This window comes from Myotis davidii, unplaced genomic scaffold (genome assembly GCF_000327345.1).
Source record: "Myotis davidii unplaced genomic scaffold, ASM32734v1 scaffold111, whole genome shotgun sequence".
Taxonomy (NCBI): Eukaryota; Metazoa; Chordata; class Mammalia; order Chiroptera; family Vespertilionidae; genus Myotis; species Myotis davidii.
This window is the reverse complement of record NW_006284347.1, coordinates 2,733,319-2,747,998: the sequence shown is the minus strand read 5'-3', so window position 1 is coordinate 2,747,998 and position 14,680 is coordinate 2,733,319. Positions and strand designations below refer to the sequence as shown.

Genomic DNA, 14,680 nt, shown 5'->3' with positions numbered 1-14,680 from the left:
GTGCCTCTGGGGGGCGCCAAGGTCAGGAAGGGCCAGGGCCTCTCTGCTCCCTGGCCCTGGGTCTCCCCTAACAGGCCCCAGCATCTGCTCTCTTTGCTTGGGCTTCCATCATTGGGTTCCGTTCACATCTGGGATGGCACTGCGTTGGTATTTGGGGGGAGGAGGTTCTTCAGGGCCAGAATGAGAGAGGACATTTGAAGGAAGTCAGCCCTTCAGAAGCTTCCCCGGAGTGGAATACCTGTAAGAAAAACAAGCCCGTCTCTTGTTAATTGTGCTGACCTTCCGCTGTGTAACCTGCTCCCTGGGTTTTCCTGGCTTGGGTGAGAGGTCACCTGGTGGATAGGGGGGAGAATAGAAGTGCACTGGAGTGTTTGGGGCAGTGGGAGTAGGCTGACATGTAGAAAGCACTCAACCACTGTGTGTGGTTACAGTTTTCAGAGCCTTAGGTTTATTAAATTATTTTCTCTCACACACGTCTCTCTCTCTCTCTCTCTCTCGACACACACACACACCAGTGAGATAACTTGCCCAGAGTTCCACACTTTGTAAGGGATGCTTCTGGGAGGACAGTGTGGCCAGTCTAGCGACAATGTCCCACCTTGATCTTAGATGGTTTAACCATTTTTCAGGCCCAATGAGGGACCGGCTGGTGGGATCATCTCCCCAAGGAGCCTTTTGTCAGTGGAGCCTGAGACTACCATGTGGAAGGCTGAGTCTGTCTTTGCCTCGGGGAAGCTCATTTCTCAGGTTTCATATTTGAACACTCCGTCCCCTCTAACACCTTCTTTCTTTGGCTTTGTTTTCAGGTTCTGGGATGTCCTGCGGGCCTGATAAATGATAAATGTTGTCTTTTTGAGGTGTGTTGTCATTGTGTGCTTTAACTGAAGGTAGCCCTGTCTCTGGGTTCTTGGGGAGCCTCAAACACCATAGGGGAGGTAGGAATACAGGAGATAGGAGATGGGAGGGCATACCTCCAGGGAGTGAGAGGGGCAAGGGCCACAGGTAAGCAGCAGAGGAGGAACCACTGAGGAGGAAAGCCGAGATGGGAAGCATGGGGCAATAAGTAGGCACCTGCTCAAGGGTGTTGGCAAGGCCTTAGGCAGTTGTCAAAGCTGGCGGCCAAGCAGGCAGGCTTCTCTAGGGATGCTGTGACAAATTCAGAGTCCAAGAGATCTGCTTCCTTTCAGAGCTAAGCCCTAAGACCTTGGCCCTACCGGTGACTCTTTGCGGGGAGGAGAGCTGGATTCAAGTAGCCACAATAGGCCAGATACTTCCTCTTCCAGGAAGGAATATCATGCTCCTGACATTTAGCACATTTGTGTTTGCTGTAAAAATACCTCTGGGCTATTTATAATAGGTTTCTGAAATTTATAGCTACGCTGAAGTACTGAATGGAATTTACAAGCTTTACAAAAATGGGATCATCTCAGTGGTTAAATAAAAGCTTTCATTATTGGAAATTCTGCGCACAGTACTCATTGTCAGCTTCCATTGTGTGTGTGTGGCCCGTCTGCTTGTGTAGTCGCCTTGGGATCCCAGCTCATTTACCCAGGCTCGTCGTGACCTTCCGGCAATGCTTCCATTAAGATAACCTTCCAGGAATGTAACTCATCTTATTATTAAGAAAAGTACAAGTGGAAGTGAAATGTCTGACAAAAAGCGCTTAATAACCCATTCTGAAGTTCGTTGTCAGAGGCCTTTAGAATACCTGCTGTTCCGGTGTGGGAAGCGAGACCCTAACTATGTGTTCCCAACATTGCACAAGACACGATTACATTCCTGCCTCCAGCTAACGTGAAACAGAGGGCACGGGCTGGCGTCTGTTCTAGGCATTTGACCTGCTCTAACTTGTCAGCTCTTCATAGTAACCCCATGGGCTATTCTTATTCCCATTTTATATGTGAAGCTGAGGAACAGAGGCTAAGAGACCCATGGTCACTCAGCTAGAAAGGGGTGGTTTCTGATGGGAGCTTTGTGGCCTGGCTCCACGGTTTATGCTCCTAGCTCCTGCCGCAGCTGCCCCTAGAAAACTCCTGCAGCCCAGAAATTGTCTTCCACAGGGTGGTTCCATGTAACACTGCCAGTTAAACCCCCATCCAGATATGTGTCCATGAGAGAAGAAAACATACGTCCACACACAAAACTGGTACACGAATGTTCATGGCCATCTTACTAATCTTAAAAAAAATTGGAAACAGCTCAAATATCATTTAAAAAGGGAACAGCTAATGAAACTGTAGTGTATTCATGTACTGGGATGCTGCTCGGCAATAAGACGGAACTTTTACACAACAATACGGATGCATCTCGAAAACCTTAAGCTGAGTGGGAGAAGTCAGACCGAAAAGAACATGTGCTTCTGGTTCCATGTGTACACAGTGCAAGAGCAGTCAAAGATTCATGTGAATAAAGGTTAGAACCGTGATCACTTCTGGGCAGGGGAGGGGCACCAGGCTGGGTGATGGCAGTGCTCTGCATTTTGATTGGTCAAAATCATTGACTTGTACACTTAATATCTGTGCATTTTCTTATATGTATTTTATACCCCCCCCCACACACACATGAAAGTTCCCCTTCTTCCCCAAACCCATTCCCATACTCAAAGGGAACCATCGTTTACAGACTGGTGAGGAGTGTCTAGGAGTTTCCATGTCCAGGCATGTTTGTATATATCCATCAAACAGGTTTTCATGTTTTATGATTAACAAGATCAGCTATAGGTATTATTCTGCTGCCTGTTTTCTTTTTCAGTTGATACTATGTCTTGAAGGCTTTTCCATTTTCACATCTCAGTTTTGCCTTCATTCCTCAGCTAGCTCAGGGTTCCATGGTGCGCATGTACTCGGTCTCAGCCAGGTTCCTTGTGGGTGATGAGGCAGTTTTCAAATTTTCACTTTTGTAGCGCTATAATGAAAATTTTTGTACATATATATTTGGACAAGCATTTTTGTAGGCTACTGTCCTAGAAGTGGGTTTGCTTGGGCAAAGTGTCTGTGCACTTTGGTGGATCCTGCCAAATTGGTTTCCAAAAATGCCTTTGTCAATTACATTCCTGCGGACCACAGATGAGAGCTCTGGATTCTGGCGTCCTCTCTAACAATGGCTATTATCCATCATTTTAAGTTTTTGAGAGCAGATGGGCAAAAAATGGCATCTGATTTCTGCTGAGATTTTAAAGAAAGGGAAGGTTTGTTTTTCTCTTTTCTATACAAATGAACATACATTTTTGGAGAAACATGTATCTCCCAGCCCATATACCAGCCATGTGATTCTAGAGGCCTAACCAGCTCTCACCAGCAAGTTAGAGAACACGTTCTGATTTTACTTTGATGGATTATTCAAGTGAAACCAGCAGGAGTCTGTCCTCTCTGACATTCATTTTTTTTAAATTTTATCTGTTGATTTTATAGAGAGGGAGGAAGGGGGGAAAAAAGAGAGAGAGAGAGGTAGATTCATTTTATCGTTCCACTTATTTATGCATTTATTGGTTAATTCTTGTATGTTCCCTGATCAGGGGTCAAACCTGCAACGTTGGCATATCAGGTTGATGCTCCACCCAACTTAATTACCCAACCAGAATCGACATTCATTCTTAATATAGTAGCCATTGTTGATCTAGATACCTGCTGGAATTTTTTTTATTTAATCCAAATTCCTTAATGATGCCTGAATTTGAAAAGTGACATGACTTGCCTGGCTGATGTGGCTCAGTGGTTGAGTGTCATGCCATGCACCAAGAGGTGCTTAATGAGACTGGTCAATTTAAGGCAAACATTAAAAACTGGCCATACCACTGTACTCTCAAACTACACCCCCATGATTGCTTTTTAAAAAAACTTGCATTTTTGATATATTTTAATGCTGTTTTCCTGGAGTGAAAAAAAAAAATCACTCCAAAATTACTTTTCCCCAGACATGGAGCAGGTTAGTCTCTGGTGGTCTTGGAACCTGAGTTGCCTGGGGGGAGGGGCTGGGAGTTGGGGAAGCTGGTATCAGAGACACTTTCTTCTCAGGCAGTACTGTCAGAGGGCTGGTGGTTTGTACTCCCACAGAGTTTTAGAGACCATTGAGAGCCATGCGGAGTGCGGCATGACTTATGCGGTGTGTGTTTACTTCTGCAGGTGGGGAAAGTGTGGGGACTGATAGGCCCCTTACACATCTTACTCTTGGAAATGCTGAAGTTACTATTAGCAAGAATCACTGTGGTCATTCCTTCAACAAGTGTCTAGTGAGCTTGTGTGGGGGTAATTTCTCTTCTCCAAGGGATCTAATATTTTTAAACGTTATGACTTTTCCTAACTGCCTCCTACTCTCTCTTCCTACCCCACCGCTTGCCTTAGCTCCCTGAGGAGCATCTGAGAGGGGAACTGTCCAGTGGATGAGGTGCTCATCTCTTCCCATTCCACTCCACTCCTTCCCTCCTTCCTACCCCTGGCAGAGCAGTTCTTCTTTCTCTTTTTGGCTTTCAAGTAAGCTTTTCTTAGAAGAAAGGGTTCTGTTGCTGGAAAAATATATGAAAACCCTAGTCATCCTACAAAGAAGTTATGGACGCTTTACATGTATCTCTTGATATTCACATGTACAAAGACAAGATGATCATCCTCATCACCTTATTCTGCATAGATCTTATTGGCCCAAATCCCAAGTTGTGCCATTTAAAACCCTACTTTTCTTTTCCAACTGCTAGTGTCTTAAATAAGGTGGTATTTGAAGGAAGAGTTGGAGACGACTGAAGATAGGCCTCCGTCGCAGTGTCTCAACTTCAGTTTCCATTGTTCTTAGCTACCCATTCTATTTTCTTTTTAATGTTCATAGCAGTTTTACTTTAATAGCTAGAAACCTGGAAAACCCCCAAATATTGATCAACATATGAATGGTTAAACAAACTGTAGAATAACCATGTGTGGAATACTACTCAGCAACAAAAATGGGCTAACTACTGATACTGACAACTGCATTGTTAATCAGTAATAATCAAAACATCATTCTGAGGGAAGTAAGGCAGACACAAATTGGTCCATACTGTGTGTTTCCATTCATCTATAGGAACAGATTAGTGGTTGCCCAGCCTGGGTGGTGGCAGGGGGTTAATTGTGAAAGGGCACAGGGAAACTCATGGGGTGATGCAAAGGCTCCATATCTTGATTATGGTGGTAATTACATGGGTATCATACATCTGTCAGAGCTCATTGAACTGTGCATCTAAAATTGTATATTTTCCTGTATTAAATTATATAGCACAAGTTGATTGCTGCTCATTCTTAATTCTGGAACGTTTTAAGGGGTGCATGGATTTGGAATGTTTTCTTCTTTTTGGATTGAAAAACCCCTGCAGTATCCCAGAAAGCAAGGTCTTCTTGGGAACTTTGCGGGAGTTCCTTAAGTGATGTTTGCAAAATGATGCTTGCAATTATAATCTGTTTTATTTATCACTGGTACCTGGGGGGAAACGTTTAGCAGTTAGTTCTATTTAAGGGTGTACTTCAAAGTAATAAAAAAGTATTTCTTTATAAAACATGTCCTGTAATTAAACAATCTCACTAGTAATACTGACCTCTCCCTCACGTCCTATTACCGTGCACTGGCCTTGTCTTCCAAGGAACTAGGAATTGTACTTGCCCTGGGTTAGTATGCGCTTTGAAATGACTATACCTCTGTTCATTTAGGAAGCAAGTGGTCATTCTTAACATCTCTGTAGTAACCAAACGATACTCTCCTAAAAGTAGATTAGCATGTAGACTTTGCTGGTAGCATCATATGTGTACATTACTGTATCTGGTTAAAACAGGGAAATATGAGACCAAAATAATCCAATCCAAATAATGATGAAGGGGATGGTTATTCTATCTTACCTTCTATAATTATATCCTCTTAATAAGTATCACAAGGAATATTTAAATCACTGAGTCCGTTGGTTTTATAAATATTCCGAACCAACTGAGCCAAATATTTAGTTGGTTCAGAATATTTTTATTAGCAGAGCCCCTAATAGATGATTTTTAAGCTCAATAAATAATTCTCTTGAATTTCTTTTTCTTGGAGTAGGAGGAAGTAGACACATCTATAATTTAATGAGCACTAGAAATAAGAGTTTCTTGTTGAGAATGCTTCCATTTGATTATTAGTTGTTTCATTTGGGCCTGTTTGTTGTTTATCATCTAGTTCTCATCTCACCCATACTTCCATAAGAGAAGTGGTTCTCAATACACTTGTTTGGGACTCGGGGCTCAGTAACAGTGGCCCATTAGCAAGGCAGGGGAGAGTGGGCAAAGGGATTAAAAGTTCCCCCGATGGTTCTGCTCCACGGCCCTCCAACTTTGGAATCGCTGCTCCTGAGCCCTCTGGACGGCCCTCCTGCCTCCTCACATGTTGGATTAGATTTATAACAGCTGCCGTGGACATGGTTGCCTAAACCTGTGGAATGTTTTGCTAAACGCTGCTGGTGAAATAGGCCACATTACGCCTGTAACTGCCCCCTCCCCTGCTTTGTTTTAACCCGTCCTTTATCCTTAGTCTTTTACTCTCACTTGATCACTTTATGATTTTGCACTTTGACATCCTATAGATTCATTGAGAACTTTTTGGTCCAAGCACTGGAGCTTATTTAGCACGATGATTAGCTAAAGTGTTATTCTGTTTGAGCTAAGTGATGACAATGTATTTGATTGGAGCCTTGTAATTGTTATTTTAAAATCAAAGTAATGGATTATGATCTCAGAATAGAACCTGATCCAAAAGAATAATAATAATTAGAACAGCAAGCCCTTAATTAGGAGAAAATAAATGTTCCATCACAGACCTTAGGGCCCAGCATACCATGAGTCCTGCCTACCTTTGCAGTTCCATCGCCTATCCCCACCTCACCCCACCCCCATTACTTAACTCCCTGCAGTCTTCCAGTTCTTAAAAGTAGCCAGGTCCTTTCCTGCCTTGGGAATTATACTTGCTGTTCTCTCTACCTGGGGGCCCCTTCCCAGGTATTTTCTTGGCTGGTTCTTCAGAGTCTCACTCACAGTCTTGTTTCCTTAGGGAGGTTTCCTGGACACAGTAACTAAAGCCATCTGCTCTACCCCCCGCCTTTCCACACATGCAAGACACATCATCTCTCACAACATGCTCTGTGTTTCCTTCAACATTAGGAAACCTAAGTTGTGTCTCCTTGGTATTTGTCTCCTCTACTGGACTCTAAGCTCCATGAGGAGGGTGGAGACTATCCCTGTTTTATTCACCACTGCAGCCCCAGTGCCCTCCTGGTCCCTGGCATGAAGTAGGTGCTCCATACCCATGAGTGGTTGAATGAATAGAATATTCTGAAGTCCCAACTCTCCCTGAACCCATATCAATACGGGTCTGTACTTAGCGCTTCCATTATGATCGCGTACGACCTTGCAGGGGTTGAATTAACCCAGCTGTGCTGACTCTCCTCAGGCATATGAAGGATCAGAATAAGAAGGTGGCCAACCTCAAGCACAACCAGCAGCTGGAAAAGAAGAAGAACGCCCAGCTCCTGGAGGAAGTGCGCAGGCGGGAAGATAGCATGGCAGACCCCTCCCAGCACCTGCAGGTGAGCCCAGACCTTTCCTCTTCTTGCCTGAATAGTGGGAGGTCCACTTGCTCTGACACGTAGCCACTACTGTGGGAAAACATGCGCAGAAGCGGTGGGCGTGCCTCCTACCTGAATCCAGCACTAACCACGTACCCCCAGGGGACCCAGAGGTCTTTGTAGTGAGGAGCATCATTTCAAAATGGTGTCCAAGAAAAGCCAATTATGGGGGAGCCCACTGATGCTTCACAGGTTCTCTTGGTTCTTATACTTTACCTTAAATGTGAAGGGCTGCGTTTATATAGTTGGCAAGAAGCTTAAAACGTAGAAATGTCTTCCTTTTAGAATTCTGGACGTTGCTTTGGTTTTAGGAGAAGGGAAATGTGTGCCTATTATCACAGAAGGTATTTGGGAAAAGATGCAGGAAGTTGATCTCAGAGAGTGTATAAAACTGGTTTTGTTTTGCCTAAAACTCTGAGGCCCCGAGACAGGTCATTATTCTGTCTTCTCAGTGGAATATAGTTATCTCTGAATGGATGACTCTCAGAAACCAATGGGCCCACTGAAGACACCCATTTTTCCTCATTAACCATTCCTATTTTTGGCAAAGGTGCTCTCTCCATGTCCTCAATAAAACAGTCAAGCTAGCCCAGGGCATTTGCTTTGAAGTTCCTTTATTTATTTGTGGGCCTTTACACAGAGCAGTTCAAGTTCAAGTTGGCCGGAGTTCATTTTAAATTTTGCTTATTAATTAATGTCTCTCTCCAGTTATATATTAGGTTTCCTCCTTGGAGATAGAAGAAGTTAGATAATTTCAATATGTACATAAAATTGTTCTTTTTAATTGAACCAAAGAGAAATAAATTATTCTGGAGTAAGAAATGCAAGAACATGCCCTGCACTGAGACTGGCATGAGGGGATGACTTAGTAGTAGCTTCTTTTCTCCCTGTGTCCGGGAGGTGCCTGAAGATTGCCAGTCAAACCTCCTTGCACTGATGCCTGATTTGGATAGCACAGTGTTAGAATCAGCTTCTTTGTTCAGCCCTGGGGCCACCTTAGTTAGCACGGACTGGTCACTTGTTTAAATCCACAGCTTCCTCAATGTTCTTGGCAAATTACATCCCAGGGTTTTGTAATTCTTTTCCTTATGAGTTATGAGGCGTCAGATTGGAGCCTACACACTGAGAGTATACTAGTAGTTAACTTAAATTTGTAGAACATTTTATTGCCTTGCCAGGCACACAGTCTCATTTATTCTTCACAAAAATGGTGATTTTACATATGGTAAAACTAGTCTCAGGAAAGTAATGAAATGGCATCTAGCATGGAGTGGAGATGAACCTGACTCCAGGTCTTCCACCTTCAAGAAACTAATGTAGAGAAGTATTAACAGGATTAGGTACCATTTATTAAACTTTTCCATATACTGGGTTCTGTGCTATTTACTTTACAGAAGCTGTTTAATTCTTATGTCAACTGGGTTAGTCAGGGCTCCTAGTTGCAGACTATGGCATCAGGAATCTGACTTTATCCTACTCACAGGTGGCCATTGTTCTTCATTGCCTTGGTTCTCAGGAAGGCGGTCCACAGTGATGTCAATGATGGCCACCAGCAGCCAACACAGTCTGTGAGTGCTGTCATCCCAGGGGAAGGAGAAAAGTCTTTTCTTAGTAGTTCTAGACAAAGTTCAAAGGCTGATAAAACACATGAATTGGCCAAGCCAGGATCAGGTCATGGGATGACCTCATCTTGAGGACAGGGGGCAGCCTTACCCAAAGCCCATGGGCTGAGAGTAGGGACAGGTGATTTCCCAGAAGAAAGAGTTCTTTTACCAAAAGGGGTGCTGGGCAGCTAAAGTCACCTTTGGTTTTTTTTCATATCAGTGTCATATGGGGAGATTGTGGATATGGTGAGGGTTCTGGAGAATTAAGAGAGGAGGGAAAGAAAACTTTGGAGAGAAGTAGGACTGAGATGGAATGAGTTTGACATGGGAGGGAGAAAGCAGTAGGGAAGGCCCTGCAGGCAGGTACACAGGTTGCACAGAGCAAGATACAGTCAGGGCACAAAACATAATAGACCAATTGATCCTTGTGACAGTGAGATAAGTGTTGTTGCTATATTTCTTTATCTAACTGTGGAGCTAGAACGTCCAGGATTCATTCCAAGTTTCAAAATTTACAAGCAGAATGTCCTTGGGCAGGTTACATAACTTCCCTAAGACCAGTTTAACTGTAAAATGGGAATAATCATTGCATCTACTCCAGAATTGTGAGGATTAAAGTGTCAATGCAGGCCTGGTCCGTGTGGCTCAGTTGGTTGGAGCATCATTTATACACTAAAAGGTTGTGGGGTCCATTTCCCATCAGGGCACATACCTAGGTTGCGGGTTCGATTCCTGGTCAGGGCCCATATGGAAAGCAACCAATCGATATCCTCACTCAGATGATGTTTCTCTCTCACTCTGTCTGTGTTCTCCTCTCCCTAAAATCAACAAGCATATCCTCAGGTGAGGATTAAAAAATAATAATAAATAAAAATAAAGTGCCAATGCATATAAAAATTTAGGATTGTACTTGATCCAAGCTATACTCAAGATAAGTGTTAATGATAGAGTGTTTTTTTGTTTTCTTTTCTTTTTTCTTTTTCTATTTTTAATTGTTATTATAATAACAAAGAAAAGATAAAAGAAACATTTTAAAAGTATCTATGCTGCACACGGGAATTATGCAGTTCTGTGATATGCATTGAGCATCAAAGTTTCTGTTTTTTCTATAAATAGTCATTTTTTCTTTTCTAAGGACATATCCAGTTATGGAAATTAATGTCTTGTTTTGACCCATGAACTTTTGTATAGCAATATTTTCATAAGGGGCCTTAGTAACTACCTCATAGACTTATTCATAAAAGATAGCCTGGTCTGGAATTGCTTAGTTGCATTCCTGACCACCCCAAATAACGGACAGCATTTGAAATGCAATAAAAAGTAATCACGATTAATTTTGATGAAAATGTCTCTGGTTAAGGTTAATAGAGAGTAAAACTCCCACTTTCCTGGATTGTTAAGCAGATGTACTCAGATGCAGCAATTACTGCCTTCTGAAGGCAGAACTTTCCTTTCTGGGGGCACTTCGTTTTTTTTATACTGCTGTTGTTTTAAGTGCTTCCTGTTTATAAGTTGGCCTGTTAAGCCCTTTAAGTTTCAGTCACCTGGCATCTGGTTTACTTGGTTAGTTGATTGGTTGGTTGATTAGCTGATGGTTGTGTGATTGGCACTTACAAAATTTGTTTTTTTCTACACCAGTATTTTGTAATGGTTGGATACTCTGACTTCATGATTCAGCCAAATAGATATTATATCCAGAAAAAATCTAAGGCCGAGCATTGCCGGAAACAATAATGGCTTTTGGATCGTGTCCCAAAGGAAGATTGAAGAGATTCAGCTAGTTGGTATGAGAATTGGAGACACAGGATTGGGGAAGTGCATTCTTCCCACAAAGAGGACATAGTAAAGGGGCAAGGCAGCCATGCGGTCTGTCGAAAGAGACATGATTTGGAGAAATGGTTCTCCTTTATAAGGAAAGCAAGAACATAAACCTAATCAAAAATTGCTGCTGCCATGGCTTGTGTGTAGGGATCTAATAGAGAGTGGTGGGCACTGTGAGTCCATGCCTCATCAGAAGGCATGGGACCACCGAGTTTTGGCTGACTGCTGCCATGAAGGTGGCCCTAGAGTCTAGGGGCCTTCTGGTTGCCATAACGTGTGAATCTTTACATGAAATCTGTGGATTTTAGAAAGTTGGTTCCATGGCTTTAAACACTCCGTGGGTCCAGTGAAGCCCACGTGCAGGTGAAATGACCCCTGGTGTGTAGCATCTCTTGCACAGCTTGGCACTCTGTTCCTACTGTAAATAAAGAGCTGGCCCAACGCAACCCACCAAAGAGAGATGGCAGTTTAGTGCGTTTGTCCTGAGTTCTTTCTTTTGTCTGAAATACCTTAGTTTGAGACTATGTAAATACTTGAGTAAGGCAGGGAATCTCTCTGACCCTCACCTTTTTAATCTGTAAGTGGGGATTACAATTAGTACCCTCCTGGTTGGTTCAAATAAGATGAAGTTTATGAAAGAGCCTAGCACAGATCTGACCCACATGGGGTTCAGTTACGAGGGCTTTCTCCCAGAGAGACAGCTAATGAGCTTCTAACCATAGAAGACAGTGCCCATTGGAAGTATCGCCTGACAAATCCCTTGTTAACGATTTTATACTAATGAGTAATACAGATCTTGAGCACACGCCAGTGAATGAAAGTTTCCAATAAAACATTAAAAAACATTTTGGGCAATAAGGAGGGAAAATTAAAATATTTTTCAAGTTTATGCTGAATTATGTGTGAAAAGTCCATGTGAAAGACTGCGATGTTCTTGTATAATATCATAGACCTGTTCCTCAGGACACAGATGATGGAGCATGATGTTTACATCTGCCCTCGGGGCTTTGGGCTTCCGTGTGTCCCCTTAGAGCCCACATGGAGATTTTTCAACAAGGTGTCTTCCCGGAGATTCACACTAAATCGTCTCTACCAGGACGGGATGCATATTTCCCCCTCCAACCTCTAGCTATTTCTTGCTGAGTAAATATGCCAATGTGAGATCCCAGTGGACATCTTTGTAGATTTTGGCTGCATTTTTTTCCTGTGCAGCTTATCAAGTTAATGAACTAACATTCTGAGAAGTGCACAAGCCAATATTTTATGCTCCTTTTCTGTTGTATGTCTGCAGAATTCTCTTCAATTTATTGCCTGAAAACTAAAGTCTGTTCTTGTGTGCTTCCGTTTCCAAATTATAGGTTCCCAGGGAACTGTAAAGTTTCTTCTCTGCTAGTGGTTAAGCCCAAGTGTGATCAGTTTAAAAAGCAAATGAATGTTCCCATTTATTCTTGTCCTTTTAGTAGAGTTCTAAAAAAAGCAAAAAAGCTCAGAAGACAATCTTATTTTCCAATTTGTGCAACTCTGGACATCCGTACCTTTTTTCCAAGGGGACTTTTTTTGACTTTACTCCTCCAATTAGATTTGGAATCAGCTAACAGAGGAAGTGTAACAAGCAACAGAAACCTTACACATACCTAGCTTTCAGCAAAACGTTATGGAGTTTCCAAGCTTTGCCAGGTTGTTTTTTGCAGAGGGACACTGATGTGTTAAGAGGCAATTTTTAAGCCTTCCTATCGATATTTTCATTTCTCCATGTCAATGAGTTAATTTCTCTTTCAATTCCCCAAGCTTAAAATGGTTACTCTGGTGGTGATCTATGTTCGCCTGTTACGGAGCACTTCTGCCTACTGCCATTAGAAGAAACCTGACCAGCAGAGCGAGGAGATTCATCACTGTCAAAACACGTTTATTTAGTTCTGAGTTTTCATGGCTGTTTGGTAGGCATGGTGTGGAGTGATTTAGGGAGGCTCCATTTCAGCCATCTTGTTCAACATATGGAAAGGTGAGCGAAGTCGTCTTAACACCAGCTTAAAAGAAAAATCCACATTCGTTTACATTTTCATTTTCATTTAGTCTGATCTTTTTATCACAGTGAGGTGTTTCCTTTGTCCTGTGCTTTTCTACCTTGATGGGTAGAGATTGGGATGTTCCATTAAGCTGTGGATAAAGTCTGTGGTGGTATTGAAATGTGGCCTGAGAGGCATCCCATGTTTCCAGGCTATTCATAGTTTAAGATGACAAAAAGTACTCAGGTATTCGCCAGTCTGCAGAGGACACCAAACATTGGCCAGTAGGACTGAAGATTAATACAGAAGGTTTTCTATTCTTGGGGATTTACTTTAACATTTATTTTACTTTTGCACTCTCATTCCCCATGAGCCCAGAATGACTTTTGTTGTAGCATATCTCTGTAGGCAGCCTCAGAAAATCTTACTTGACAGTCAGCTTCCAGTAGCCTTGGGTTGAAGTCCCTACTCTTTGTAGGAAATCAAGGACTGTCAGGGAGACCAGGCATTCTGTACACTGTATTTGGGAACTAATCATTCCTTAGAAATGTTCCAAGCAGACAAATAAAATCGAGTAAATAAAACTGTTTTATGTGGAGTTTTTCTCCTTTCTTCCCAATTACTTGTTTTTCCCAATATGCAGTAACTTGCATATTTCTTTGAGAAACGTCTTCTGCTTTTTCCTCAGGGTTTGTGACTAATCCTTCACTTCATACAGCCCCTCTGTACAAACACAATATATTTCTATGGAAAAGAGAGGTTTACCTTTAATCAAGTGTTGCCTAATCGACCTCCTAAATTATCCCCTAGAGATGGAGTGGAGTTCATTATTCTTTTCTGAAGGGTTTTCGGGTTTCACTCCATTAGTGGCTCTCCAGCCGTCCTCAGCAAAGTGCATGTTTGTTTGTCAAAGGCTGAAGATCCTGCAGAATGAAATGCAACATATTTATCAAATGAAATCACTGTTATTATGGGAGCAGAGTTGTAAATGCTCTGGGATGACAAAGCTGGAGGGGCTGGAGGCTGGAAAAGAAGTCCTGGTAGAATGATATGTAATCTCTTATTCATTTTGAGAGAGGTGACTAGGAGATGAGACTATTTTTTAATTTTTATCCCATTTTGTGCCCTTTGGCCCCTGAAATGTCAGTTGATGGGGAAAGGCAGCATGCATGCTCCTGTGATCTCCAGGGAGAATCAACAGACAGAGGGGTGCTACAGGACAGAGTGGGCACTAGCTCTATGGAGCGAGGATGGAGGGCTTGCCTTGTAGCATCTGCTTTTCTTCAGTTTACCTTTAACTATGACCTCTGGGCTTATTTTGAAGGAGGTTTGGGCTATAAACTGGACATCATTTTTATGTGTTTACTAGAGGCCCAGTGCACGGATTCGTGCACCGGTGGGGGGGTCCCTCGGCCTGGCCTGCACCCTCTTGCAATCTGGGACCCCTCAGGGGATGTCAGATTGCTGGTTTCAGCCCGATCCCCACAAACCAGGCCTAGGGACCCCACCGGTGCAAGAATCTGTGCACCAGGCCTCTAGTTAGCATATAAGATATTTTGTTAATCTCTTCTCAGCCTCCTCAGTCCCCCTTTCCCTCTGAGATTCATCAATCTGTTCCATGTTTCCATGCCTGTGCATTGAGCATA

General features: G+C 42.8%; 1 protein-coding gene across 12 annotated transcripts in view; it reads left to right on the top strand.

Annotated features, from left to right (window-relative positions):
• ERC2 (ELKS/RAB6-interacting/CAST family member 2) overlaps positions 1-14,680 on the top strand; it is an 861,660-nt gene that overhangs the window by 433,385 nt on the left and 413,595 nt on the right. For all 12 annotated transcript variants that reach the window (XM_015571179.1, XM_015571181.1, XM_015571167.1 and 9 more), the window contains one exon: positions 7,429-7,564. In XM_015571179.1, the coding sequence (XP_015426665.1) occupies positions 7,429-7,564 (136 nt within the window). The remainder of the gene's footprint in view (positions 1-7,428; positions 7,565-14,680) is intronic.